The sequence below is a fragment of the Patagioenas fasciata genome, chromosome 7, assembly GCF_037038585.1.
Source record: "Patagioenas fasciata isolate bPatFas1 chromosome 7, bPatFas1.hap1, whole genome shotgun sequence".
NCBI classification, from domain to species: domain Eukaryota; kingdom Metazoa; phylum Chordata; class Aves; order Columbiformes; family Columbidae; genus Patagioenas; species Patagioenas fasciata.
The window spans coordinates 36323505-36349542 of NC_092526.1; the positions used below are offsets into that span (position 1 = coordinate 36323505).

General features: G+C 52.5%; 1 protein-coding gene across 1 annotated transcript; it reads left to right on the forward strand.

Annotated features, from left to right (window-relative positions):
• Positions 1 to 1179: 1179 nt before the first annotated feature.
• COL6A1 (collagen type VI alpha 1 chain) lies at positions 1180 to 25746 on the forward strand. The gene is made up of 35 exons (XM_065840420.2): positions 1180 to 1491; positions 2270 to 2399; positions 4256 to 4456; positions 4768 to 4927; positions 5126 to 5248; positions 5341 to 5361; positions 5569 to 5589; positions 5691 to 5735; positions 5999 to 6052; positions 6832 to 6876; positions 6976 to 7002; positions 7363 to 7389; positions 7491 to 7535; positions 7783 to 7836; positions 8370 to 8432; positions 8866 to 8928; positions 9093 to 9146; positions 9229 to 9264; positions 9416 to 9478; positions 11752 to 11814; positions 15720 to 15782; positions 16266 to 16328; positions 16812 to 16862; positions 16981 to 17016; positions 17512 to 17574; positions 18052 to 18117; positions 18774 to 18809; positions 19125 to 19161; positions 20046 to 20054; positions 20935 to 21068; positions 21577 to 21686; positions 21972 to 22155; positions 22354 to 22528; positions 22931 to 22960; positions 23730 to 25746. The coding sequence occupies exons 1-35, from the start codon at positions 1383 to 1385 to the stop codon at positions 24338 to 24340; spliced, it is 3072 nt and encodes a 1023-aa protein (XP_065696492.1). The 5' UTR covers positions 1180 to 1382; the 3' UTR covers positions 24341 to 25746.
• Positions 25747 to 26038: the final 292 nt, after the last annotated feature.

A 26038-nucleotide genomic window follows, 5' to 3' on the forward strand; every position in this document is an offset into this window, starting at 1 on the left:
GATGTAACTTGCAATCAGTGCAGCTACGGCTTTTTTTTTTTCAGTTGTTATGAGACGACTTCCTACAGCCAAGTCTATGACATTTTCACCTGATCATTCACACAAAGATGCTGTCAGAGTAGTGGTGTGTGAAAGGCAGGGTGATGGATGTGACAGACAGCCCTGCATGGCCCTGCGAAGCAGCACAGCACATCTCCTTCTGCTTTAGTGCAACCAACTTGTGTGCAAACCATTTGTACTGATGGGGTTTGTGCTGTCAATTCTTTGCCCTTTGGAGCCATCTTGGACAAACCATCAATTTGCTATTTAATGCCAGCTTTTGATCTCCTCCTGTACTTGTGGGAGCAGGTTACAGCTGTAGCAGAATCAGCACCCAGGTGTTTCATCTCTCTCCAATAGCACATAATGCTCCTGTTGTGATGAGGGGTTTGGCAGTCTGAATCTGAGCTCAGCAGCATGGGACTTGTCTACAGTGCTGGCCATGGAGAGCAAATGGTTTACAACACCTTGGGGGTCGTTGCTGTGGAGTCCAGCTCCCCACTGCTGCAGGTCCTCAGGAAAGATGCTCATCTCCAGGAATCCCTAAGGGCTTTGGGCTCCTGCTTCTACTTCCTGGCTTTGACAGCTTTGACTCCATCCTTGCTCCTTCCCCTGAGCATGGCCAGCTGGGGGTTATTCCCAGTCTGTGGGGGTCCCTGTGAGGTTTTTCTCAGTTTTCCCCTCAGCTTTCTGACTGGCTTGAGTGGAAAGCCCTGAAAGTTGGGGAGCAAGGTGGTGCTTCAAAAATGTGGTGCCTCCATGGTGCTCCCATCCCTGGGTGACGATGCAACTGCTCCAGTGGTGGGGACACCCCAGGTCAACAGGGGCAAGACAGGCCAGCTATCATGAAGGTGGGGATGCAATGGGAATGCCTGTCCCCCTGTCCGTGGAGCTGGGAGGGAGCAGTCTCGCAGGTGCCCCGATCCCCCTGCCCCACAGAGCAGGCTGACCCCTGAGGGGGATGCTGGTGCTGGGCACAGCCCATGTCAGGGCTCCCTGTGTGAGGTTTGCAGAGACCGCAGGCACCCAGTGGCTAGGGTGTCATGACAGGTACAGCGACATCCAGAAAAAGGGTAAGGAGAAATGCCTCATTCATTTCTGACTCACAGCTGACAGCCCCTGATCCCTCCCTCCCTCCCTCCGTCCTCAGGCTGGAGAAGTCTCCTCCTCACCCTTACCCTCCTGCCTGCTCTCCCTCCCACGGAAACCAAGGGGAAAGCGGTAAAAAATATTTTCAGCAACTCCTGCCTCTGGATCGTGGCCTCTCTCAGCTGCTGGGTTCTCCTTCCCTGCTCTTTTTTTTTTCCTTCAATCCAGCTCAATGGTAATCTGAACCAAGAAAAATGAGGCTGCGAGACTTTCTATTCACTTTGCTGCTTCCGGCCGGCTTCCTAGGAGGGGGCTCATGGGCTCAGCGCCCAGTAATCACCACCCGGGTCGCAAATGCAGAAGGTAAGCCCGAGCTGCTTCCCAGGGTGGCTTTCTTCCCCTGGATCTTCAGATAAGTTTGCCTCCTGGGCAGACTTCTCCGCTGCTGCACACAGCCGCAGTTTTGTTGGGACGTTTGGCGGAATAGTTGTGTTTGACAGGGAGAGCGATGTAGGATCAGAAAGAATCTACAAGACATACACACTTTAAAAGGTTTTTGGCTTTTTCTCCTTGATTCTGTCTTGTCAGATCTTACCAGTAGCACGGGGGTGCAGGAGAGGGGGATAACAGATGATACCAGTTTATCTTTGTAAAATATTTTGGTTTTGACACTGGCTGTTAAGGGACGCTTTCATTTTTGCTCTCCTTTGCAATGATATTTGTGCCAGAATGTGTCAGAAAATCATTAATTTCTCATTGTATGAATTGCTATCATGTCTTGGTTTTGTTTTTTTAAGTGATTGCTGCAGCTGCATGTTATTTTACACAATAACTAGTATTAGTATTGCAAAGATATCCTTTGAATGTAAATGGAAAAAAATGATAGGAAACTGTTAAACCCTGCAAAGCATTGTTTTCTGAGTATGTGCTCTGTCCAGCTTACACTTGATGATGAAACAGAAATGAGCAACCTCACCCATCTGTGCGTACTTCTGTGTCTTGCATGGGGTTGGGACTTGACAGTGGTTCTCTTGGTGCAGGCACTGGGAGGGGAGATGGGTACAGATGTGGGGGGAGCTCAGGTTTGAGAGGTGATGCAGTGAGGCCACCTGCCCACTCCTCCCTCTCCACTTCTTCCCAGACTGCCCTGTGGACCTGTTCTTCGTCCTGGACACCTCTGAGAGTGTCGCCCTGAGAGTGAAACCCTTTGGGGACCTGGTTGCCCAAGTGAAAGATTTCACCAACCGGTTCATTGATAAGCTGACAAACAGGTACACCTCCTGGGGTTTGGTCCAGGCTGCTTTAGGGATGGTGCTGAATGGGGTGCTGAGACTACCTTGTGTGACCATCAAGGAGGGAGAGGAAAAAGGAAGGAAGCCAGGGAGGGGGTGGGAGCGTCTCCTCCCTCTACCGGTCTGTGTCGCCCTGTTTCTGCTCTATCAATGCTGAGGCCAGTACTGTGCCTTTAGCAGGGCTGCCTGCACCCATTCTCCAGAAAGCAAGGGCTTTTCCTGGAGTGGTAAATGCAACACCCCAGCCCCACCACCTCTGGCTGTCTGGGTGGTTATTCTATAGTGCCAAAGCAGTGTTGATCCCCATGCCATCAGCTGCCCAGGCCCAGGACAACCCAGGTGCTTGAGTGATAGCAAGGCACCTCTGATGTTAAGCCCAGCAAACCCTCCCTTGCAACTGGCATCCATCAGGGACACCCTGCAGCACTGAACCCAGCTTTGGGTGCCCCTTATCCACCCCAGTGCCCAGCCCTTTATCTGCCACCTCCTCACCCACTATTGCAGCCACCAACCCTGGTTTGCTCCTGTCTTTCCCAGGGTGAGGTCACCCAGGAGTGCCAAAGCTCCCAGATCCCAGAGCGGGTGATGCTGGGAAGGGCTGCAGGCAGAGGCCATGGCTTGCCTGCTGGTGGGAGATCCTGGGATGTGTGGGAGCACCACAAGTCCTGAAGGCGCATGGATCTTGCTGAGGCCATAGGGACAGCAGGAAATACGTGCTGGTGCCCAGAGGGGCACCGGGAGGGATGCCTCAGTGCTGCATGAGCTGGAGAGGCAGGGCCTGCATCTCAAAACAGGTGGAAGGTGGTTAACAGATCACCTGCCCATTGCCCAGGCAAGAGAGCTACTTTACAAGGTATGGAGTGGCCACTAGAAGCCTTGTGCTTCAGAACGGCCTGCCAGGCCTCCATCAATGCAGCATGACTCTCTCCTAAGAAAGACTCTGGGTTTTGTCCAAAGCCTCCGCTGCATGCAGAGAGAGGGATGGGCCTCCTGAGCCCGTGCCAAAAACCCCTGTGCCCTACCTGTGCTGGAGACATCTCTGGAAGCACTGTGCATACCATGCTGTCAGGCATCCACAGCACGTGTGGTATGGCAACTGGTGATGGTGAGGCAACTGACGGATGTGGGGTGGAGGGGAGAGCATTAGGCAGTTCTCAGGTGGCTTTAGGAAAGGTCCTGCTGGGCAGAGAGAAGATGAGCTTGGGAAAGCAAGGGAGCTGTGCAACCCCATCCCTTCGAGATTGTCCCTGGCATCCTGAAAAGACTATTTTTGGGGCACTGACCGAAGCACAGGGAGTTGTGATGCCTCTGTCCCAGGGAGTCACAGGTGCAGGCTGTGTCAGCGCATAGGACAGGGCTTCAACACACATTCATCTGTCTCAGTAGGAGCATCCTTCAGAGGGAGGCGTCCCTCTTTATTTTAACATATCCAGCAGAGGAAACCTCACTGCAGTCCTGGGTGGGGTGTTTCAGCAGTTACCTACCTTGCAGACACACACCTGGCTGTCTGGCTCAGCCTCTCCTGCTCAGCTCCAGCCACTGCAGCCTGGTACCTCTTTGGGAAGCCTCTCTACCACACTGTCTGATGTCTCTGGACACCACCAGTGGCTCACTTGTGCTTTTCCACCTCCTGGACAAACTGCCTGCTCCCAAGGCTGGTCTTTGCATGTGAAGCACATCCCAGCCTTGCAGGACAGCAGGAAGCCCTAGCAAAGCCCTGCAATGTTTGGCAGAGGGTTTGCATTTTGCATGGCAGGCCAGTGCATGTGAAGCGGAGGTGGTGGCAGGGAGTGGACGAAGGTGCTGAAAGCCCGTGTCCTGGTGTGCCCGTGCAGGTACTACCGCTGCGACCGCAACCTGGTGTGGAATGCCGGAGCGCTGCACTACAGCGATGAGGTTGTGCTCATCAAAAGCCTCACCTCAATGCCCAGCGGCCGGAACGAGCTGAAAAACAGCGTCTCAGCCGTGAACTACATTGGGAAGGGCACCTACACTGACTGCGCCATAAAGCGAGGCATCGAGGAGCTGCTCATTGGGTAAGGCTGTGGGGGTGGAGGCATCTGATGCTGATGGTAAGGCTGTGGTGGATGGAGGCTGGAAGCATCCGGGTTAGGATGTCCCTGTGTGTTGTGCAGAGCTGTCCCCAAGCTGAGAGAGATCATTTAAGTACAAAATAGGCACAGGGGTGGCAGGTTGCTGGTGCCTAGCTTTACTGGGATGAGGCATTGCCCTGACCACTGGCTGGGGCACTGCCTGGGGTGAGTGGCCAGAGGTTCCCAAGCCACTCCTCTCCAGATAAATCTGCTGAATCCTTGCAATGTTAAATCCTGTGTTGAAACCCTTGCAGTGGCTCCCATCACAAGGAGAATAAATACCTGATCGTGGTGACTGATGGACACCCCTTGGAAGGGTACAAGGAGCCCTGTGGAGGCCTGGATGATGCTGCCAATGAAGCCAAACATTTGGGGATCAAAGTGTTCTCTGTCGCCATCTCCCCCAACCACCTGGTAGGAAACGTGGTGGGGATGTTCCCGGCAGGGATCCTGAGTGAGACAACAGGACCCCTAGAATGGCAAAGGAGGCTCTGAGTGCCCATCAGAGTCTCTCGCTGGAGGGAGGATGTGGGTCCCCAGGGTGGTCTCTGGGGATGGGTCCTGTGTGGGTACCCACAGGTCTCACTTTGCCTTCCCTACCCCCAACCCTAGGACCAGCGGCTCAACATCATTGCCACGGACCATGCCTACCGCCGCAACTTCACTGCCACCAGCCTGAAGCCAACCCGGGAGCTTGATGTGGAGGAAACCATCAACACCATTATCGATATGATTGTGAGTACTGCCTGTGCCGTACGATCAGCCCACTCCTCCCTGGGCTCACCTGTCCCACTTAAATCTCCTCTCTTTGCTTTTTTGTCTTGCAGAAAGTTAACACGGAGCAATCGGTGAGTGTCCACCAGAGCCTTGCTTCTCGTAGTCCTGTACCTGAGTCTGTCCCCTGTGGGTCACCCACAGCCAAGCAGGGGCTTGGTGGCACAGCCCTGCCCTGCAGACAGCCTCTGTCAGCTTGGGGAGCTCCCCCTGGCAGGGTGCAGCCTGGCCCTGGTGCTGCCCACTGCCTCTAATGCTGTTGTCTCCTTCTCTTTGGGCAGTGCTGCTCCTTCGAGTGCCAGGTGAGTTGGGCTTTGGAAGCCACACCATCCCCTCCCCTTGCATCCCCATGGCCCCAGGCGGTGCCTTGGTGGCTGATCTAACCCATATCTCTCTCCTGTAGCCTCCCCGAGGGCCACCCGGGCCTCCTGGTGACCCAGGCAATGAGGTGAGGGACCAGCCATGGTGTGGTAGTGGGCTGGTGGGATGGGCTCACTTGGGGATGCTCAGAGATCTGTGGGGCATGTGTCCTCAGCACCCCACCACTGTTCCATGGAGAGGTGGATGAGGACCCACACTGTGCTCCCATGCATTCAGCATCATCTGCTCCCCATATCCATGGATCATTACTGCTATCTGCTCTCCTTTCAACAGGTCACTGTTCTGTTCCTGGGGATGATAAGCTAACTTTATTTCTGTCCTGTATTGCAGGGAGAAAGAGGCAAGCCAGGTCTTCCTGGCCAGAAAGGAGAGGCTGGAGACCCTGTAAGTAAAGGACCAGCCCTGTTGATGCTGCACAGGGGCTATTTTTCAGCCATTTCTGGCCAGACCTCTTTGATGCATCCTCCCCAGCCCTTGCCCTTGCATCACCCTGTTTCCATGTAGTGTCACAGCCAGCTGTCCCCCTCCGTAGCCACCCTGCTGAGCAGTGACTCCTGGTGGGCAGTGGGGTGCCCCCCTCCTCTGTTACTACAAGGCTTCCTTGTTCCTCACCTAAAATAGCCATTGCTCTTGAAGGACACATCTCTGACTCATGTGTGCCAGCCCAAGGGTGGACTCTGGGCTCCCTCCTGCGTCCTCTGACACAACAAGCACACCAGTGTTACTGGGAAAACTTTGGTATATAATTAGCTAATAGCATGAGGAAACTCCTTCCCTCCTCCCTTTTTTTTTTTTTTTTTTTTTTACTAGATGCACTTATTTTTGGGAGGTGCGTTTCTCCCACTCATGTGAGTGTGCAGTTACTCAGCTTGTGCATTCCCAATTTGGAAACTGGATGTCATGCACACACAGATTTTTTCCTTCCCTTTTATCCCAAATGATGTGTCCCCAAATGCCCCGTTTTCCTCATCCCCAGGAAGGGCTGGAGATGGTGGAGGTGAAGGCAGGTGCCCTCTGCCCTTCACAATGGTCCTGTGCCCAGAGACAAGGAGTGGAATTATGGGGGAGCCTCCTGTGGGAGGGTACGGCAGCTGGGGCAAACTGCCGCACGCTGACAGTGGTGACAGTATCTGCCTTCATAACACTATGTTTCTGTCCTCTAGGGCAGGCCAGGAGACATGGGACCTGTTGGCTACCAAGGAATGAAGGTACGTGGGGCTGCAGGGTGACGGGCATGGTTCTTAGATGGGCCACAGGCTTTGTGCTGCATGTTCTCATTCTGATTTCCTCTCTCCTTTCATCTTTAGGGTGACAAAGGAAGTCGAGGAGAAAAGGTGAGGATGATGAGGATGTTGAGGGAAGAACTCTGTGTCCCTCTGCTTGGTTAGCCCAGGCTGAAGCTGCCAGGTGTTGGGGTCTGGTAGGTGCCTGTGCATCCATCTGTTCTGCCAGCCCTGCCCATGCCAGGAGCAGGGATCCCTTGGGATCAGTCAGTTTGCTGCTGACACAGCCTTGGGCTTTGGATGAGCACTCTGCAATAGGCACAGTCGGGCAAAACATGAGGGACCAGAAGTGTGCAGGGCCATGGTGAATGCCTGTACCCCCAGACTGAGCTGGCATGGGGACCGCAGCATGGTGCGGGGGATGGATCTACTCTGCACAGGGGCCTGACATCTCTCTCCTTCCCTTTGCAGGGCTCTAGAGGAGCCAAAGGAGCCAAGGTCAGCCTCTGCTTTTGAACCATTTATTCTTTCTGGTTGACACCTGGGGATAGAAGGGCCTTTGGAAATCCCTTCTTCATGGTCCCTATTCTCTCTTTCAGGGTGAGAAAGGCAAGCGTGGAATAGACGGCATAGATGGCATGAAGGTAAATCCCCACTCTAGGGCAGTCTGTTTAGCCTGAGAACCCTGGCTTTTGCCCATCCAAAACCATTGTGGGGTGCAGGAATGAGGACAGTGTCCCACATGGGGCAGTGGGGCTCCCTTCCTGCAGGGCTGTCCATCTGCTGGACAGGGACAGGGCTGGGATGTCCCTTTTTTGGGGCTCTGGGATGATGGATGGAGTCTTCCCATGGACATCACTCATGGAGACCCCTGCTTTGTCTGTCTGACAGGGTGAAGCTGGATACCCTGGGTTACCTGGCTGCAAAGGCTCACCTGGATTTGATGTATGTACCCCAGCGGTGCCCCTCACACATGAATGAACCAGTGCTGCCAGTCTGCTGTGATGGCATGTGGAAACAGGGGGCTCCCAAAAAAGGGGAGCTGTGGGAGGGAGTGGCTGCTCTTGGACATGTGCCTCTAGACACGCAATGCTCATCCCAGGTGTGGCATCTCGAGGTGTCCATGGGGCAGTCTGACTTGTCCTCACCTGGAAGCTGTCCCCTGCTGCATGGGCCTGCCTGGGAAGCCGCAGGAACATTGACAGGAGGCTCTTCAGCACAGGGAACTTGGCAAAGAAGAGCTCAGTGTCAGACAGGCAAGGCCAGAATCAACCAATGTCAGTCTGCTGTGACCAACCACCCAGAAATATTGTGTTGCTTGCACAGCTCACAGTGCAAGAGTGCCATGACATCCCCACCATTGCTCCCAAGCACACATCCCTCCTATCCTTCCTGCTGGGATGCTCAGTCCATGCCTGATTTCTTACAGATAGTGATGCTGGCTTGGTTTTCAGTGATACTGCCTTTGTTTTCAACAGGGAGCTCAAGGCCCGCCTGGACCGAAGGGAGATCCTGGTGCTTATGGACCCAAGGGTGGAAAGGTGAGCTTCTCTGATCAGCCTCACGCAGGAGGAGAGGTGCTGATATCCCACCCGCCTGCAAAAGGGAAAGGTGGTGATGGACCCATCGCTGGCCTCCTTGCACTGCTTGGGAGCAAGCCTGTGCTGGAGGACATTGCACGTCACCCACACTAAGATCTGGCCAGTGTGACTCCCAGTGTGCCTGAGGTTGGCGGATGCCCCCAAGCCTGGCATATGAGCATCCCTGAGATGTTGGGGGGCTGCTGTGAAAAGTGGTTCGCATTGGGCAGGTGGAGTGGTGGAGGGATCTACCTGGGGATGTGGAGCTCCCAGGGGAGGGACAGCAGCCCACAAAGGGGCTTGGGGTGCACAGAGGCTCGCGACACCTCTGCACCATGGGAGCCGAAATCCACGGCTGGATGCAGTCTTGACAGTGCCTTGTGTCTTTGCCAAGGGGGAGCCTGGAGACGATGGAAAACCTGGCCGACAGGGCATTCCCGGCAACCCTGGAGAGAAGGTGAGTGAAACACCTGTGTGGGAGCATCCTCAGCCCTCTGCCAGAGGGGGAGGCATCCTCTTTGCCAGCCTTGACTTTGAAACAGACATTGCCCAAGAGCACAGGGCTTTGCTCCAAAACCTGCTGACTTGTCTCATTTGCACCCCTGTGGCTTGTTCACACAGGGTGCACCTGGAAACCAAGGTGAGCCTGGACCAGCAGGAGAGACTGGCGATGAGGTGAGTCCTCTGCCTGTGATGCCCTCCATGCATGCTTGCTGACCATTCCCACCTCCTGACTCACCCCGTTGCTTTTCTGCAGGGTGCTCCTGGCGCGGATGGTCCTCCTGGAGAACGGGTAAGCGAGGGCACTGCTGCTGGGCACCGTGTTGGCAGGGCATGGACTGGTACCCTGCAGAAGGGGTGGGCTGGAGGTGAGTGATCAGGGGAAGGCTTTACTCCTGCTTGGGAGCAGGTCTCAATTTTGTGTTCCCACCATCTCCTTTCAGGGCAGCAATGGAGAAAGAGGCCCTCCGGGCTCGCCGGGTGACCGCGGGCCAAGAGGAGAGCCGGTAACTGCATCCATGGATGGCTTTCAGCATCTGCTTGCAAGTGGGGTCATGCTTGGCAGCCAGGGGCTGGAAATAGGTGCTGAGTGGCTGACTCCACCTGCCTGTGGGCCAGCAGGCAAGCGCAGAGCCTTTACCTACCAGCCTTGGGGGGACCTGCCATTATCCCCCAGCAATTGCTCCTTTATGCTGGTAACTAATCATTAAACAGCCAGAACCCAAAGGAGGACATGCCTGGCAAGCCAAGAGCAGGTGAAGAGTGGTCAACCCCTGCCTTATGGCTCTAAAACCAGTTGATGGAGAGCAAAGAGGCAAGATGTCCTGCTCAAGGCCTGAGTGTGGTACCAGTGGCTCAGAAAGGAAGGCCTGGGTGTGGAAGTGGAGGGGGGGACACCCTCCCCTTTTGGGTGGGAGTCACTAGTTAAGTATTTTTCCTGCCTGCTGGGCTGAGTCACCGAGTGCGAGTGTGGGAGGGACAAGCAGGAGCCCTTGGCAGGCCAGAACAAACATGTGGCAAGCGACAGAGGTGTCACGCACGCCAGGGAGGGACAAGGGGTGCTCCTGCTCAGGGTGGGGACAGCGGGAGCCAGGGTGTCGAGGAGCAGCATCCCGGTGGGTAGCCAGACATGTCCTGGCACTGCCGGGCAGCTGCCACCACTCCTCCCTTGTCTCTGCAGTGGGGACAGCGAGTGTCTACCACCAGCTCAGAGATGGGGGACAGAGGTCTGCCCTGGGAGGGGTCTGCTGGCAGCCTCCCAGTTCCCGTTTAGTGCTCAGGGAGTGGCGCTGTCGCATGTGGTGTGTGGGGCAGATGTGTGCAGGAGGTGAAGACAAGCCAGTGTCCTGGAGTTAAATTGTTCAGCAGATGATGAGCTGCTTCCTTCCAAATTGTAGTCCAAGCACGAGGCTGCATAATCTTGCCAGAAACGTCTCCGCTGGCACTTGGGGCCCTTTGGAAATTGTGTTTTTTATTTACTGTTTGGCTTAGGCATGTGGAAGCTTCTAGCTTGCAAACAGCAGCTTTTGCTCGCCAAGTTTTCAACTGTTTTCCTTAAAGTTTTAAGTCAGGTGTGATTGTCAAGGGGAAGCTTCTGAGCACATCCCTTCCCTGGGGGCTGCCTGGCCCCAGGGCTGCAGGCAGAGCAGCACCTCATGCAAAGACACTTGTATTGCAGCGCTTGGTGCTGGCTGATCTCAGGAGTGGCTTGGCTGTAAGGTGCAGAGCTCTGTCCTGCAGCTCTGTAAGGGGTAACGTTCCACTTTGGGAGGGTGCGGGAAAGCTTTGTTTTGAACTGCCAGGAGCTTCCAGCAAGTCCTTGGGCTGCAGGGGTGGGGGCCATGCCTTCTGGTTCTCCTTTTGCCTCCCTGGCTTGCTCGCTCCTGGCTGTGGGTCTAGGTGGGGAAGGTGCCCTGAAGGCAGCCTGGGTCTGGCAGGCACACTGCCTTGTTGGGATGCAGCTCTGCTGGGCTGGTGGAAGACTGTCCCTCTCCACACTGGTTAAGTGAAAATGGAACCGAGCCATACCCTTGGGCATTTCCTTTTACTGGAGCTGTTGGGGTGCAAGAACACCCAGACTCAGACTTACCAGGTTCTCCTGGGCTGTTAATCCTCTGCAAACAGCCCTAACCCAGCTCAGGGTGCTGAATGTTGGCAAAGCAGAGAGGAAAGCGCCAGTGATGAGATGTGGACACATCCCTCCCCATCTGCTGGCTCATTTCCTCGGAAATTCCCATAGCTCCACAAGTTTGGCAGGCTGGAGAAAGGAGGGATGGAGGCTGCTAACCTGGAATTGCTGCCTATGTATAGGGACAGTAGCTCTTCTCCATGCAGACTACTCAGGGCAGGAGCTGCTCTAAAAAAGCAGCCATGGTTGCAGAGTGTGGCTGGGAAAAGCCACTACGTGGTTTTGGGGCCAGGGCCACATCTGTGTATCTGCAGAAGCCTTGAAAGATGGATCTCTCCAGACTTTTGCTTTTCTGACACAAAATGAGCTGAAACATGTCACCCAGAGGCAAGCACTCCCACCCTTCAGAAGGCCACCTTCTTACAGCTATCTTGGCTTCAAGGTGGCCACACTAGCCTGTCTTTCCCCACACCTCTGATAGTTCCCTACCCAGCTCCTGCATCTGCCTCAAGCCTCCTTGTTTGGACAACTGCATTTCTATCCAGCATGTGCTATCAGTGCTGCACCTCTGCTCCCCATTGCATGCAGGGTCCTTTGCACCCTACACCTGTCCCTCTTTGAGTTTCTCATGCCCTTTGTGTGCCTTTTCAGGGAGAGCCTGGACCACCTGGTGACCAAGGGCGGGAAGGACCCCTCGGACCACCTGGTGACCAGGTAAGAGCTTGGATTAACCTTCTGGATCCCAGGTGGAAGTGGTTAGGACAGTGAGGAGAGTCAGGTAAGGGGCTTGACTTGTGCCACACCATCTTGGGGCAAGTTCTCAGCGTCTTCCAGACAAGGTAGCAAAGCTGGTGAAGAGAGGGAGTGATTTCTGGGTGAACCCAGCATATGAAGAGGGCTAAAGTAAAATGGAGACTTGGCTGCCGGGCTGGGGACAGAGCAACCTCCAGGCCATTTCCCAATCCCATGGAAACAGATGTCAACACATCTGACAGATTTGGAAACTGGCAAGTGCAAGCTGAAGCAACGCACAAAATGTTCAGGCCTGGGGCCAGATGCTGCTCACCGTGGTCAGGGGAGTCAATAAGACATCTTGTGTCAGTGAGGATAGCCTGAGAGAGCTCCAGCAGTGCCTGTGACACCCTTGGCATACGCAGACAGAGTCTGCTCAAAGCCAGAATTCCTTAAGTCTGCTTGCTGCAAGGTCTGGCCTTCCTGCTCTGGGGTCTGCTTGTCCTTGTGCACCTCAAGGAACAGATCCCAGACACCATGGGCTTTATGGAGAGCAGAGCTGGCTATCTCCAGCCTGAGAAAGGCTTTTGCCCCCTGTACAATTAAAGGCTCTTTCTTCCCAAAGACATACCCAGCTCCCAAGTAATAACTCTGGGTCTGGCGGTGTTGCTGGGTTGATCCTCCAGGGCAAAAGCACTGATTGCAACGACCAACTGGGTCTTTGTACCTGAGCAAGCATGCTTTGACAACACTCTTGGACAGGGCTCTGTGGGACAATTCCCCTCCTACTCATACCACCAGTTTTGATGGAGCCCAAGATACAAGGAAATATCGAGATAAACATTCCCACACTGGTGGAGCAGGTCTTCCAGAATAGGTGAAGCATGGAGATCAGTGTGCGGACCAAGACGAGACAGCTTTTGAATTCATTTATGATTGACCAAATGTTGAAGAGCACTGAAGGAGATCTGAAGTGCAGGACAGTCATGAAGGGGCTGCTGTTGTGTTCACATTATCCCCAGCATGGGTGACCCCCACAGCAGACCTACATCATGCTGCAGCCTGAAGGGAGAACATGTCTGTGCCAGGGTTGTGCTTGCCTGGAGTTGGGATTCCCTCAAGCTTGTCTCATGCTAGTGAACAGCACCAAATTCACACAGGAGGATTTTCCAGATCGTACTGTCTTTAGATGAGCTGAACTCCTCTTGCAACCGAAGAGTGTCTGGCAGCATCCAGTTTATTGGGCACTGCTGTGGTGTGAGGTCTCATTTTGGGAGGTGGCCCTGATGGAAAGGCAGCTCTTTGGATATAGATACGTAATTGACTGGTGCTGCAAGCTGACACCAGGGAAGGAAGAATGACCAGAGCTGCTCTTGGTGTGGTAGAGGCTAATTCCAGGTTCAAAGCAGAAGGACTGTGCAGAAATCAATTAAGATGGATATTTGACATAAGCCTGGGAGCCAAAGCTGTGTAAGTATGGTGGGGAGCCAGGCTGGGGTAGATCCTGCCTCCAGCCAGTCTTCACTGGTGGGGATGAGGAAAAAGGGAAAAGAACAGTCCCCTTGCTGCCACTGAGCCTGTGGGACACCAGTTTTCCCTCCCCAGCACTGAACTTGTGTCTAACCCCTGTCAGAGAGGGAAGCATTACAGAAGCACCTCGAACACCTTCCCAGACCAAAGACTGCCCCACCACCTCCACAGCTCCAGGGAGATTACAAAAGCAATTGCAAAGCAAGGATTTTTTTTCCATAAGCTGAAGAAGAACGCTTTTGCTAGGCCAAATTAAAAATAAATGTGTAATTGTGCTTGGGCAAGAGTAGGACTTTGGCAAACACAAGTGTTTTTCAAGCCTTGTTATCTGCAAGCTCTGGATCTTGGAGCGTATTTCTCTTGGCAAGGGGAAAGGGCTCCCACTAACCTGTGACTCCCTTTCATCCTCTTTCTATCCGAGACAAACAAAGGGTCAGCACGCTCTTTCCCTGATCCTCATGGGCAGGTTTGGCTGTTCCTCTCTCTTTTCGGCCTTGGTGCCTGTCCCTCCTGCAGTTCTTTTTGCACCTTGAAAAGTAATGGACAGGGAGCTGCTGAAGATTTCCCAATCCAAAATCCTGCATCTTCAGAAACTCCTCCACGGCCATGAGGGATTTGCACTGTGTGCTGCAGTGAGGACAAGCATGACCAGTGCGAGCCAAGGGTGCTCTGGATCCAGCTTTGGCTGATGTGAGCGATCATGAGTTGTGTCCCTCCTTCCCAGCTTTCTCTCTTCTGGGCTTTTGTGCAAATATGAGGTCACACGCCTTTGAGCAGTTTAGTGCTCTGCACTGTACAGCTTTAAGTTCTCTGCACCCACCTGTGCACCTTTCCTTGGAAGAAGGGTGCATGCAGTGTGCGTGGATGTTTGGCACCAGCTTCTCCCAGCTGCTGTTGTGTGAAGAGGGAGCAGAGATGACAGCTAGAAGGGATTACAGCTTCCTCAGCTTTTGAGTGGTGAGAAAGCGGCTGCAGAGCTGGGCTAGGCTGAGCCCCAAAAAACTCAGAGATTCTGATGATGCACTGAAAATATGGAGGAGGCTCTTGGGCATGTGCTGCTGAAGCCCAGGTATCACTGAGCAGGTGTTGCCTTCTGCCTACCAGGAGCCTGCAGTCATGTAGCTCATCATAGTCAATGTTTCAGAGGTCAGGAATCTTGAACTGGCATTCTTGCTGCCTGCAGCAGCGGTGATGGAGAGGACAGTTTGTCATTGCTTGCTCACTCCCAGCTCCCATCACAGCTTGCTTTCTGCCTTCCCTCTCCCCACCTTTGTCATCTCCATCGCCCGGGGACTGGCTTCACACCCAGCTCAACATGAGCTGCTGCCTTGCTCCAGTGTTCAGAGCTGCAGGCAAGAGCATCATTACCAATCTCCTGGCAAGTAAACCCCATCAAGTGCTGTTGGCACTGAGCAGAAGGTGGAGGGGCTTCCTTGAGCATCTTTTGGAGCTCTTGGAGAAAAAAATCCCCCCTCCCACCTCCTCTCTTGTCTCTGACTGTCTCTGGCCATCCCTGCAGCTGATGAAGTGAACAGCCTCTGCCCAGATGGGATGTGGCAGAGTGACAGCTCTGGTCTGTTCCAGCACACACTGCCAGAGCTCCTGAGGACAAACTCCTTGGAGCCACAGAAGGGCCTCTACAAGCCCGGCTGTGACCCAGACACGTCTGAGCTCTGGGGCATGGGGAAGAACTCTGTGGAGGAGGAGGTCTGTGTCACCTTCAGGGTGACATGCTCTAGCAAGTACACTTCTCTACCCCAAGGACATCTCTGTCACAGCTGATGAGATGCCACTGTGCAACTCAGCTGTGCTTTTCTGCTAGAAAGCGTCACCCTTACCTCCCTGGGCTTCTTCCCCACCAGACCCAAGTGTGGAGGACAAGGATGGCTTCCAGGCCTTGGAGGTTCTGCTCAGAGGCTGCTCCTTCCTGCAGCTCAGCTGCTGCTGAGAGCACACGATGTTCAACCTGTGCCTGCAGTGTCACACCTTGGCCCAGAAAGCTTCTTGTTTTGACTGGTGCTCAGTAGGGATTTGGCCAGGACTGCCTCTGATGGGGTTTTGCGGTGCAAGTGGGATGTAAGCCAGCCTGGGGAGCTGCTACCTCTGCAGAGAGGAGTTGGTGAGGGGCACAGGAGGAGCTGGGCACAGCTCCTGAAGCATCTTCCCTCTGCCTTAATCCACATCAATAGGTCCTTTCTTGTGAGTCTGGCCGAGGTGGAGGTGACTCACTGATGGGTACCAGAGCATGAGGTGGATGCCTCCACCCATCACACATGAAATTAAGGGACCAGCCCTTCAGGACAGGAGGGGAACCAAGACAAAAATCCCTATTGTGAGAGCTCTTTGTGTTTCCCCAGGGCGAGGCTGGACCCCCGGGACCCAAGGGCTACAGGGGTGACAATGGCCCCCGTGGCAGTGAGGTAAGTGCTGCTTCATCACCGCATTTTGTGGGGGAAGGAATGAAGGGAAGACCAGGATATGCTGCCTAGATCTCTTGGATCTTGGAAGCCTGTTGTAGGTACAAATTCAAGTGCTAGCTTCTTGATAGATATACCAAGGCATTTTTTTATGGGTCCTTAAGGCCATGGCTGCCTTTTTCCCAACCTCCCAGGGGTCATTTCATGGAGAAGGTATAGCCACACCACAATCTGCATGGCTTCCTGTCACAGAAGCTGGGGGACCTGCTCTCTGAGGGCAGCCACCCAAATCTGCTGGCAGATTTGATGCCCAGGGCAGGGAGAAAGCTGAATCCTAAGCCCAGCTGTGGACTTTGCACTGTTCTTGTATAAGCAAAACATCTCCTGTGATGGGCTTGTGGTGATAGCTGGTTGTTTCAGAAGACATCATCTTCCCAGCTCAAAGGATAATGTGCAATGCTTGGCTGCTGTTTCTTCTCCTTCCAGGGCCCAAAGGGATTGCCTGGAGCACCTGGGCTGCCTGGAGAGCCTGGCCTGATGGGAGAAAGGGTGAGTGCTATTTGTTTGGTGGGATTGCATGTTATGTAGAAAGGATGTACAATGATCTGGTTCCACACAGGCTGATCCAGCTCACGGAGAAAAGAAATTACATTTGTACACAGCTGAGATGCTAGGAAAACTTGCAATCAGCCTGCTTTTAAATATGCATTATATCTGCAGGCTTAAAGAGAGGTATTTTGAGGTGTGCTTTCCAGAAACAGAGACCTGATACTGCTAAGTCTGTTCCCAGCTTGTGGCTGTATCCCCAGTCTCTGAGACAGCATCACCCTCTTCTCAGTGGCTGTGCAGATTGCAAACAGCAAGATTGCCTTTTTTACCTGTCTGCACCAATGTCCAGCCTACCAGCCACATGTTTTATGCACAGATATTTTGCTGTGGAGATAAACTGTCCAAGGAAGTCAGGATCCTACTGCTGTGCTATCTAAGGGGTCTGTTCTTCATTATCTCACATATTTTTCCCTTCCTTACCAGGGGGAGGATGGCCCTTCTGGGAATGGCACAATTGGATTCCCAGGCGCCCCCGTAAGTTGTTGTTTTTTGGTTTTTGGTTGTTTTTTTTTTTTTTTTGTCCTGCTTTGAAACTGTAAGACCATTATTTCTGTTTGTCAGACCTAACATGCTTTCTTTCTTTCATCCCCAGGGGCAGCAAGGAGACAGAGGTGACCCTGGCATTAACGTAAGTGTGTTGCTTGCTAATATATACAACAGAAATTGCCCTGGCCGGTGGTTTGGCTCCTAGAACCTCTCCATCACCTGCATGGTGAAATGGGCTCCCTGAAGCAGCCTGGTCCTTCAAACCCTCTTTTCCTTCTGCCCGCCTCTCCTTGTGATGGATGTTTCTGGTGGAAGTGTCCTGCCTTGGTGCACTGGTGGTAACAACCAAGGGCAGCAGCCTGTCATCGGTGGTCTCTGCAGCTCTGGAGCCAGAGTTTGGGGTTGGAATTGCCACCCAGGGGGAGCTGGATGGTGCTGTAATAGTGGAAGCCACCTAAGATGCTCAGTCCCTCAGCAACACTACAATTTAGTGCTAGGGAGCCTATATGCTGCTCTTTGCACCCCCTCTCACACCAGCTCTCAGAAGGTCTCTCACAAGGTCACTGTGTGCCAGCACTGACTTCACTGTGCTAACAACAGCGGTCCATGAAGGAGTCTCTTCTCTACTATTTTTCAGGGAACAAAAGGCTATGTTGGCCCTAAAGGTGATGAAGGAGAAGCTGGAGACCCTGGAAATGATGTGAGTTATCTGCATAAAGCTGAATCATCTTTCTCTGTGAACACAGTGCAGGAGCTTTGGGCTGGGTCTCTGACACTACCTCACCTAATGGTCAGAGCCCATCAGGCTTTGTAAGTCTGCAAGTGCCCTTTGCCACTGAGTGGTGTTTGATGGCAAGGAGAACTGTCTCCAGAGGTTTGTTTTGTTTCCTACAGCTTATGGGTGGCAAACCTCCAGATCTGTTAGGTTGAGGTGAGTATCACCTCTGCAAGGTTTTGTGTGCTTCCAGATAGCACCAATGGTTGCATCTGTGCTGCCTCACTGGGAGATTTTCCCAGTGTCTGTCCCAACCCTCCCAAGCCCTAACTTATTTGGCTGGGTACAGTAATATCAGATAACACTTTTGTGGTTAAGCAGGGCTCAGCAGACATCTGGAGGGGAAGGTGCTGCATCCTGGCATGCACAGATTAGTGGATGTTGTTTTTGTTTTCATTCCAGAACCCAACCCCTGGTCCCAGGGGCATCAAAGGAGCGAAGGGCCATAGGGGACCTGAAGGCCGCGCGGTAAGCAAGGGACCCTGGCAAGGTTTGCACCGATGAGCGCAGCATGCTGGCCTGACGGAGCTCCCAACAGCAGGGCTCGCTGCTGATGTGCTGTGCTTGGCCCTGGTCATAGCAGGGACAAGACAGTCTGAAAACCCTCTGCTTCAGCCTGGTACACAGGTCTCAAATCAGGGCAGAAATGACAGGCACTTGTGCTTTTTCATGAGCAAAGCGTTCTCATATGATCAGGTTCATTAAGGGTAAGCAGCCCTTTGGAGTGCCATCCCGAACCCGAAAACATTTCAGTTTGTAGTCTAGAGGCTGAAGTTGAGGCGTCTTCCCAGCAAATGGCATTCATCCATCCCCTGGGTATTGTGGGGGCAATGCCAAGCCACATCAGACATGGTCTGTGTGCTTGCTGCCTGCAGCAAGAGCTTGCCTTCACACCTCGGTGGGCATGGCACGTGTGGAAGTGGGTCTCCTTCCCCCCACCGCTGTGCAGCCCTGGGACATCATGCAAGCAGATGTACCTGCTCAAAGCCCAGTGCAGGGGCCAGCAACTGGGAAACCAAGAGACTTTTCCTAACTCTGTTTTGCCTAGAAAGTCATCGGCAGAATATGCCACAGATAGGACTGGCTGCGCTTGTAACTGTTGTCTCCATGCTTCTGTTTGACAGGGACCACCAGGACCTGTGGGGCCTCCAGGACCAGATGTGAGTGGGACTGCTCGCTTGCTAGATCTGTGTTTCCCCTGCCATGCGTGGTGGTTCCCGGGAGGGGGTCACTGCTGCAGGAGCCCTGTGCTCTAAAGCTGGGTGGTGGCTGCCCCTCGTTACTGTCATATTGAGTCTCACTGTCCAGATGTCCTTGATGCTAGTTCTCTCTGTAGTGTGGCCCACTTGCCCCTCATTCATTTCCAGATCAGGACCTGCTGTGAGGGCACAAAGCAGTGGTGGTGGTGGGCAGCACCTGGGAGCCAGGAAGCTGCTTTCACTGTAATTCAGGTGTTTATTTACTTCTGTTTTCAGGAATGTGAAATCTTGGACATCATCATGAAGATGTGCTGTGAGTACCATGTGCTGGTCCTCCTACCCCATTTGGCTCCTTGCTGAGCTGGTGTAGCTGCTTTTTCTCTGGGGTCCCAGCAAGCAGGGCCATCCCAGTGTGCAGAGGGATGCCATGGGCTTTGCTGCCCTTCCATGAGTCACATTTAGGTCAATAAGCTGGGGCAGAGGTGGGAGGTCCTCCCTGCAGCTGGGACAGCAACCCAAAAGAGGTAAATATTTGTATGCTGCCATCCCTTCTCTTGACCGAGGGACTTCCAGCTTGATCTCTAGAGTAGGTTGTACATTGGTGTTTGGTTTCTGCGTGTTGCAGACTGGTTTGCTATGTCTGTGGCTCTGTACATACACAAATGCTCATCAGGGAAAATATAAGCAAAGTTCTGTAAAACCTTTGTGTGGACCATCATACAATGACTTTTTCTTATATAGCAGGGCCTGATTTTCCCGTTTAGGAAAGACAGATCTGTTCTGGGGTGTCCTGCCATGGGGAGCAGCAGCACACACGTGCTGCAAAGAATTTCTGGCTCATGGCCAGTAATGAAGTGCTGGAAGGAGATAGAGAGCTGAGTTTGAGCTGCATACTCTGGTGATTTACTTAATCCCTCCAGGCTTAGCTTTTATTCTTATTTAAATAAGAATGTATAAGCATGTGCAGAAACGAAGCTCTGCTGCATGCAGCGTTCCAGGTCACGGCATCAAAACCTGAAACAAGAGAGAAATCTCGTTATTTCAAACAGGAGGGAAACCTCCATGAGCTTGAATTGTTCAGGCTGGGTCAGCTGTCCTCGAGTTTTCGGAAACACAAACCTGTAGTCTGTATTAGTGCATGAAAAATCCTCATGTGAAGTGTTTTAACGTTCTCTCTTTCTCTCCCTTCTCCTCTAGCTTGCTGTGGTGAGTGTTACTTGGCAAAGTTGCTCTGCAAATATTTGCCAGCCCTTATCCTTGCTTGCACCCCTCCCTTTCCCTGCTCCTTGTCTTCTGCTATGGAGACATGGTGAGAGCTTGCGGGGGGAGGACCGAGCATGAGGAAGGCAGGGAGGGCAGCAAACTCTCTCTGGGGTGCTGTGCAGATTGGAGGCTACTGTGGCTGGGTCCTACCACTGGAGAACTCTTGTCGAGGTGCCCCGTGCCAGCAAACTTCAGGCAGATTTTTCTCCACCCTTTTTGCAGTTGAAAAGAACGTTAGTTAATGGCACACTGTGGTCCAGCTCTGTCCTCCTCCTTCCAGATCCTGTGCTTGTCTGCAGAGAAATGTGCTTTTTTTTTTTTTTTTTCTCCTCCTCTGACGCTATTCTGATGGGTCGAGTTTGCAGTCCAAAAGCTTGAAGGAAGAGCCAAGGGCACATGATGTCCTTCAGCCACGGGAGAGAGGGGGAGCAAGCTGAGTCAGCCCCTCCAGCCCACCCATGTAACCTCTGTCCTCCTGGGCTGGGTGAATGGAAGAAGTGAGAAGGCTTATGGGGAAATGCATTTTGGAATAATTACTGGGTGTTTTAAGGGTACTCACAGCTTGGAAATGCTGTCTGTCTTTGCTGAGCAAAATGCAAATGGAAAAACTAGTAAACTGGCTCTCAATTCTCCTATGCAGCTGTTTTGCTACTTTATTTTACACCGTGCTTTGCAGGTAGATAGGGCACAGGCACCCACCTGGTCAGGACTAACAGCAGACATCAGCTGCTTGCTTTGCTGTGCTTCCCTGCAAAATGTGCTGCTCTGAATGAGCTGCTCAGGCAGAAAACACAACCCTCTCTGCTCCTGTGCCTTGTTGCAGAGTGTACCTGCGGACCCGTCGACCTCCTCTTCGTGTTGGACAGCTCGGAGAGCATCGGCCTGCAGAACTTCCAAATTGCCAAGGACTTCATCATCAAAGTCATTGATCGCCTGAGCAAGGATGAGCGTGTGAAGGTGAGATTTCCACCAAGTGCCAGGACACGCTTGTTTTTCAATGCAAGCAGAAAACCAGGGAGATGCCTCCACTCCAAAGAGCCTCCACAAGGTTCAGCTTCAAGTGTGTAACTGGAGTGGGTCTTGATTCCTCCCAGATTCCTAAAGTGATGGAGATGAGAGAGCAGTTTGTCCCAAAATATAGGCATTTTGCTTCTTCTGGGCAAAGGGACTCTTCTTTCATGTCCCAGCTCATTAAGTACTTGCCTGATCAATCAGTCTCTCAGTCCTTTCCTTGTCACAATGAGCATTTTGGGTGTCTGTAGCAGGTAAGACCCTGACTGGCTCACTGAACTGGCCCACATGTGCATCTGCTCCTGCTGGAGCCCCTATTGTCTGAAATAAGGCAGATGAGAGATGGCAGAGCCTGCTGTGAAGGTGTTCGGTATGAAACCACCGGCAGGATTTCTGAGTTCTCCAGGACCCCTGAAGGTATCTTGCCCTAACTGGCTTCTACTTTTTCCAACAGTTTGAACCTGGGGAGTCCCGTGTGGGCGTTGTGCAGTACAGCCACGACAACACGCAGGAGCTGGTGGCCATGGGAGATGCCAACATAGATAACATTGGCGCACTCAAACAGTGAGTCTGTGGGGTCTCGACATGTTGTGCAGAGACCTGACCCAGGGATACCTACTCACCTCCCATCCTCTACCTCCAGACCAGCAGCTCCTGCAATGGAAAGGATGCTCAGTGTTCTTTAGTGGAAAGAAGCAGCTGATGGCATTGTAGGTGGTGCTGAGGCCAAAGCCCCGTGCAGGGATGTTACACTGCCTCACAAGCGCATCAGTGAGATATGTGTTCCCAAGGGCTTCTTCAGCATTCCTGGGGCAGGGCTTGCAGGCTCACTGGTGTCTGTGCTTGCAGGGCAGTCAAGAACCTGAAATGGATTGCTGGGGGCACCTACACTGGAGAAGCCTTGCAGTTCACCAGGGACAACCTGCTGCGGAGATTCACCTCTGACAAGCGCGTTGCCATCGTCATCACGGATGGACGCTCTGACACGCTGCGGGACCCTACCCCCCTCAGCTCCCTGTGCGACGTCACCCCGGTGAGGGCACAGGGGAAGCATCCTGCCTGCAGGCAACCCCACACAAGAGCTGTGCATCAACGTAGTGCAGGGTCTCTGGGGGTCTCCATGGCTTTGTTACCCAAGGCTAGGGCAGGGGGGACACAGGCCACTAGAAGCACTCTCACAAAGTGACAGACATGGATGAACAGACAGTGATGAACCTTCACTTTCTTGTAGGTGGTTTCTCTTGGAATAGGCGACATTTTCCGGAACCCCCCAAATCCAGATCATCTGAATGACATTGCTTGTTTAAGCAGACCTACCAGGCCAGGACTGTCTATTCAAAGGGACAACTACGCTGAGCTCCTGGATGACACCTTCCTGCAGAACATCACCTCTTATGTCTGCCAAGGTGGGTGAGAGGTTGTGGTTGGAGGGAATAAGGAAGGTAGGGAGGATTGCTTCAGCCAAAGGGTGAGGGAGGGGTACCCTTGCCTTCCCACAGTCATGCGCTGAAGGCATTGAGGGAAGAGAACAGCATTCAAGGTATAGTTAAATAAGGGACAAAGACATCTTATGTCCCAGAACACTTTGCAGCCTGGTGCAGTTCCTCTCCTGCTGCAGGACATCTCTGTCTGCAGCATTATTCAAGCATGCACCTCTGTGTTTTCTGGTGCACATTTATAGCCTTTGCACAGCATCTTGTATGATATGGCTGTGAGTGTGAGTGTTTGTCCCTTCTGTGGCAAGCTATAGGAGAAGTGGTTTTCCTGGTTCAGCTGGTGATGTTATTCTTTCTGATTTTCTTATACAGAGAAGAAATGTCCAGACTACACCTGCCCAAGTGAGTATTGACGCGTCCTCCCACATGAAGGAGTCGTGGGTGCTGTGGTAGAGGAAATAGGAGTTTGTGGGAATGCATAGCTTGGAGACCTCTTGCAACAGAGAGGCTCCTGGGCTGAAGAATGGAGGAAGCCTTGTCAGAAATTCGTAGGGTCTCTCACACATACACCAGCCCAAGGCATCTTGGAGAAAACCTAGACAGTTTTTTCTCTGGCATCTCAAAGCTAGAGAGGAGGTTGTGCCAGATTTTAGCACTCACAGGCTTTAGCTGAGGGAGGTAATGAGATCAACTGTTATTTGGTGGTGGAAGCATGAGAAAAATCAGCACCATGGCAGGGATATTTGAAAAAGGTGCTTGAAAAGTGAGTACTGGGGGGAATTTAGTGGGGTACACCTCCAAGTCAGAAGTATGTGCAGCCCTCAGACTCGTCATGGAAAGAAGCCAGCCTTGGGAGACAAAGTGTTTCCCCAGACATGCGAGGGGACAGCGTTGTATTTAAGCAACAAGAGCCATGGAATTACCTAAGCCAGATAAGTACCTGTAATGCAGCCTGTCCTAAACCAAATAAAAGATGGAATGAAAGGATAAAAGGACAAGTGTAGGACAGCACTGGGGTAGGGGAAACCAAGCTAATACCCAGGGACTGGAGATTTCCCAAGTCTGACAAAGGCAGGAAGCCAGTGAGACAGCCAGTGACTTCACTGTCTTTCCGTGGAGGAGGCAGGAGGAGGAATACAGAGTAACTAGCCCTGGGCCTTTCCCCTTGCAGTCACCTTCACTGGGTTGGCGGACATCACGCTACTGGTGGACAGTTCCACCAGTGTGGGAAGCAAGAACTTTGAGACCACCAAGAAGTTCGTGAAGAGGCTGGCGGAGCGGTTCCTGGAGGCCGGCAAGCCTGCTGATGACTCCGTGCGCGTCTCAGTCGTCCAGTACAGCGGCAGGAACCAACAGAAGGTGGAAGCTCAGTTCCAGCACAACTACACGGTCATCGCCAAAGCCATCGACAACATGGAGTACATTAACGACGCCACAGATGTCAACGCCGCTCTGCGGTACGTCACGGGCCTGTACCAGCGATCTTCCCGTGCTGGGGCGAAGAAGAGGGTGCTGCTGTTTTCTGACGGCAACTCTCAAGGGATTACGGCGAGGGCCATTGAGAGGGCTGTGCAGGAAGCTCAGCAGGCTGGCATTGAGATCTATGTGTTGGCAGTGGGCAGCCAAGCCAACGAGCCCAACATCCGTGTCCTGGTCACGGGGAAGAGTGCAGATTACGATGTGGTCTACGGGGAGCGTCACCTCTTCCGCGTGCCTGACTATACGTCTCTGCTGCGTGGTGTCTTCTACCAAACTGTCTCCAGGAAGATAGCTGTTGACTGAGTGTCTGGGTGGGTTTCTGCCAAGGCCGTGCCTTTTTCTGTCTTGCCTAAAAATGAAAACCAACAAAACAGAAAATTAACAGTATTCTTGACCGATCTGAGGAATTTGCATCTGTGCAGATAGCCTGGCTGGGTATAGTCCCCTTCCTTCTCCCCCTGCTTCATCACCTGCATCTCTACTCTGTTAGCCTTCAACTTCCCTCCCTGCCCATGACTGCCTCTCCACCCCCACAGCAGGCAAACACAAGCACACCCAGCAGCAGGCCACCAGAACACCAGTAACAATCTCATCCCACTGGTTTTTGCCAAAAAAGAATCAGAATGAGGAATTGTGTACCACTAAGAACTAGCCTGGTCTCACAAGGCTGATTTTTGCTCTTTTCAGATTTATTGTTTATTGTTCATTTGCTTCTTTCTTTCATACATCATGATGGTCCTAACCCAATGCTGTGCTTCAAGTGAAACGTTCAACACTTCAACAAGCTTTGAGAAGGGATCATTGTCATGGCTGGCAAGTTTGGTTCATACCTCTTGTACCTGGGGAGGGCTGGGCTACATTACTCGAGCTTGGTAGAAGCATGTCTGGCCTCCAGTGTCATGGGATGGGGCACTGATTTCCCAGGGCTGGGGTGGAGATGGGTGGTGGAGCATCCCTTAGGGCTGATGCTCCCATTCGAGCAAGGAGGCTGGGCACTGCTGACCAAATAAAAGATGGACAGCAGCCATTGGGAAGGGAAGAAACCCGAGAAAAAACTACGTAACTGCACTCCTTCACTAAACGGCCTTCATGGCCCTACAGTGAAACCAGGAACCTCATTAATAACCTGTTGACTTGTGTTATGGTCCAAACTCCATTCCTGAAAAATCTCTCTGAGCCCAGTTAGTGGGATTTTTTTTTTTTCAAGTGCCAAGCTGTCTCATTCCAGGTGAGCTCTCTGGGAGTATTGTTTCTATAGGACTATCTAGGAGTTAGGCACCTGGGCACTAGGGGAACCCACTAACTGTACTATATATTGAATTAGGGCCTCATCCACAGCCCAGCAAAGTCAAGGGACAGGCTGTCATTGCCAGACCCATCTGCCAGGGTCTTTGACTCACACCCTATGGATATACTGACAAAGGTGCTAGCACTACATGGGTGATGCAGGCCCTTGGTGTTTACAGAGTTGTTTCCAGGACCACACTGAAGATGTGGTTTGGCTGGGTGAGATTTTGTTTCAGTGCTTCCATTGGTGCTCTTGCTATGAATTTATGCTCTTCTGAGAAAGCAACAGTGATTGCCAGGTATTGGCATCCCAATCTCTTTACTTTGTATTCAAAACCCCATTGTACAAGTTAGTTTTATGCCTATGTTTTACTAAATTTGTCCACTTTGGAAATTTGTCAAATAAATTGTTTTCCACTGTCTTGTTGGAAGTTTGTCTGACTTGAATTTCAAGGGCTCTGAGTGTTTAAAAAGTCCCTTAGTAAGATAGAGATTGCTGGGATCTGGGAAGACCACAGCAGAACTTCTCACATAAAACTGTAAGGGATACAAGAAGAGAGATCTATTGCTCTTGCATTGGAAATCTGACTGTAATTGAATGCCATGGATTTGAGAAATGCTGTGAATTCTCTTCATCTATTAAATGGTGCATAAAAATTTATGAGAAGGGCACCGAGTTCTGAAAGGATAGGAAAGTTTTATGCAGCTTCTGTT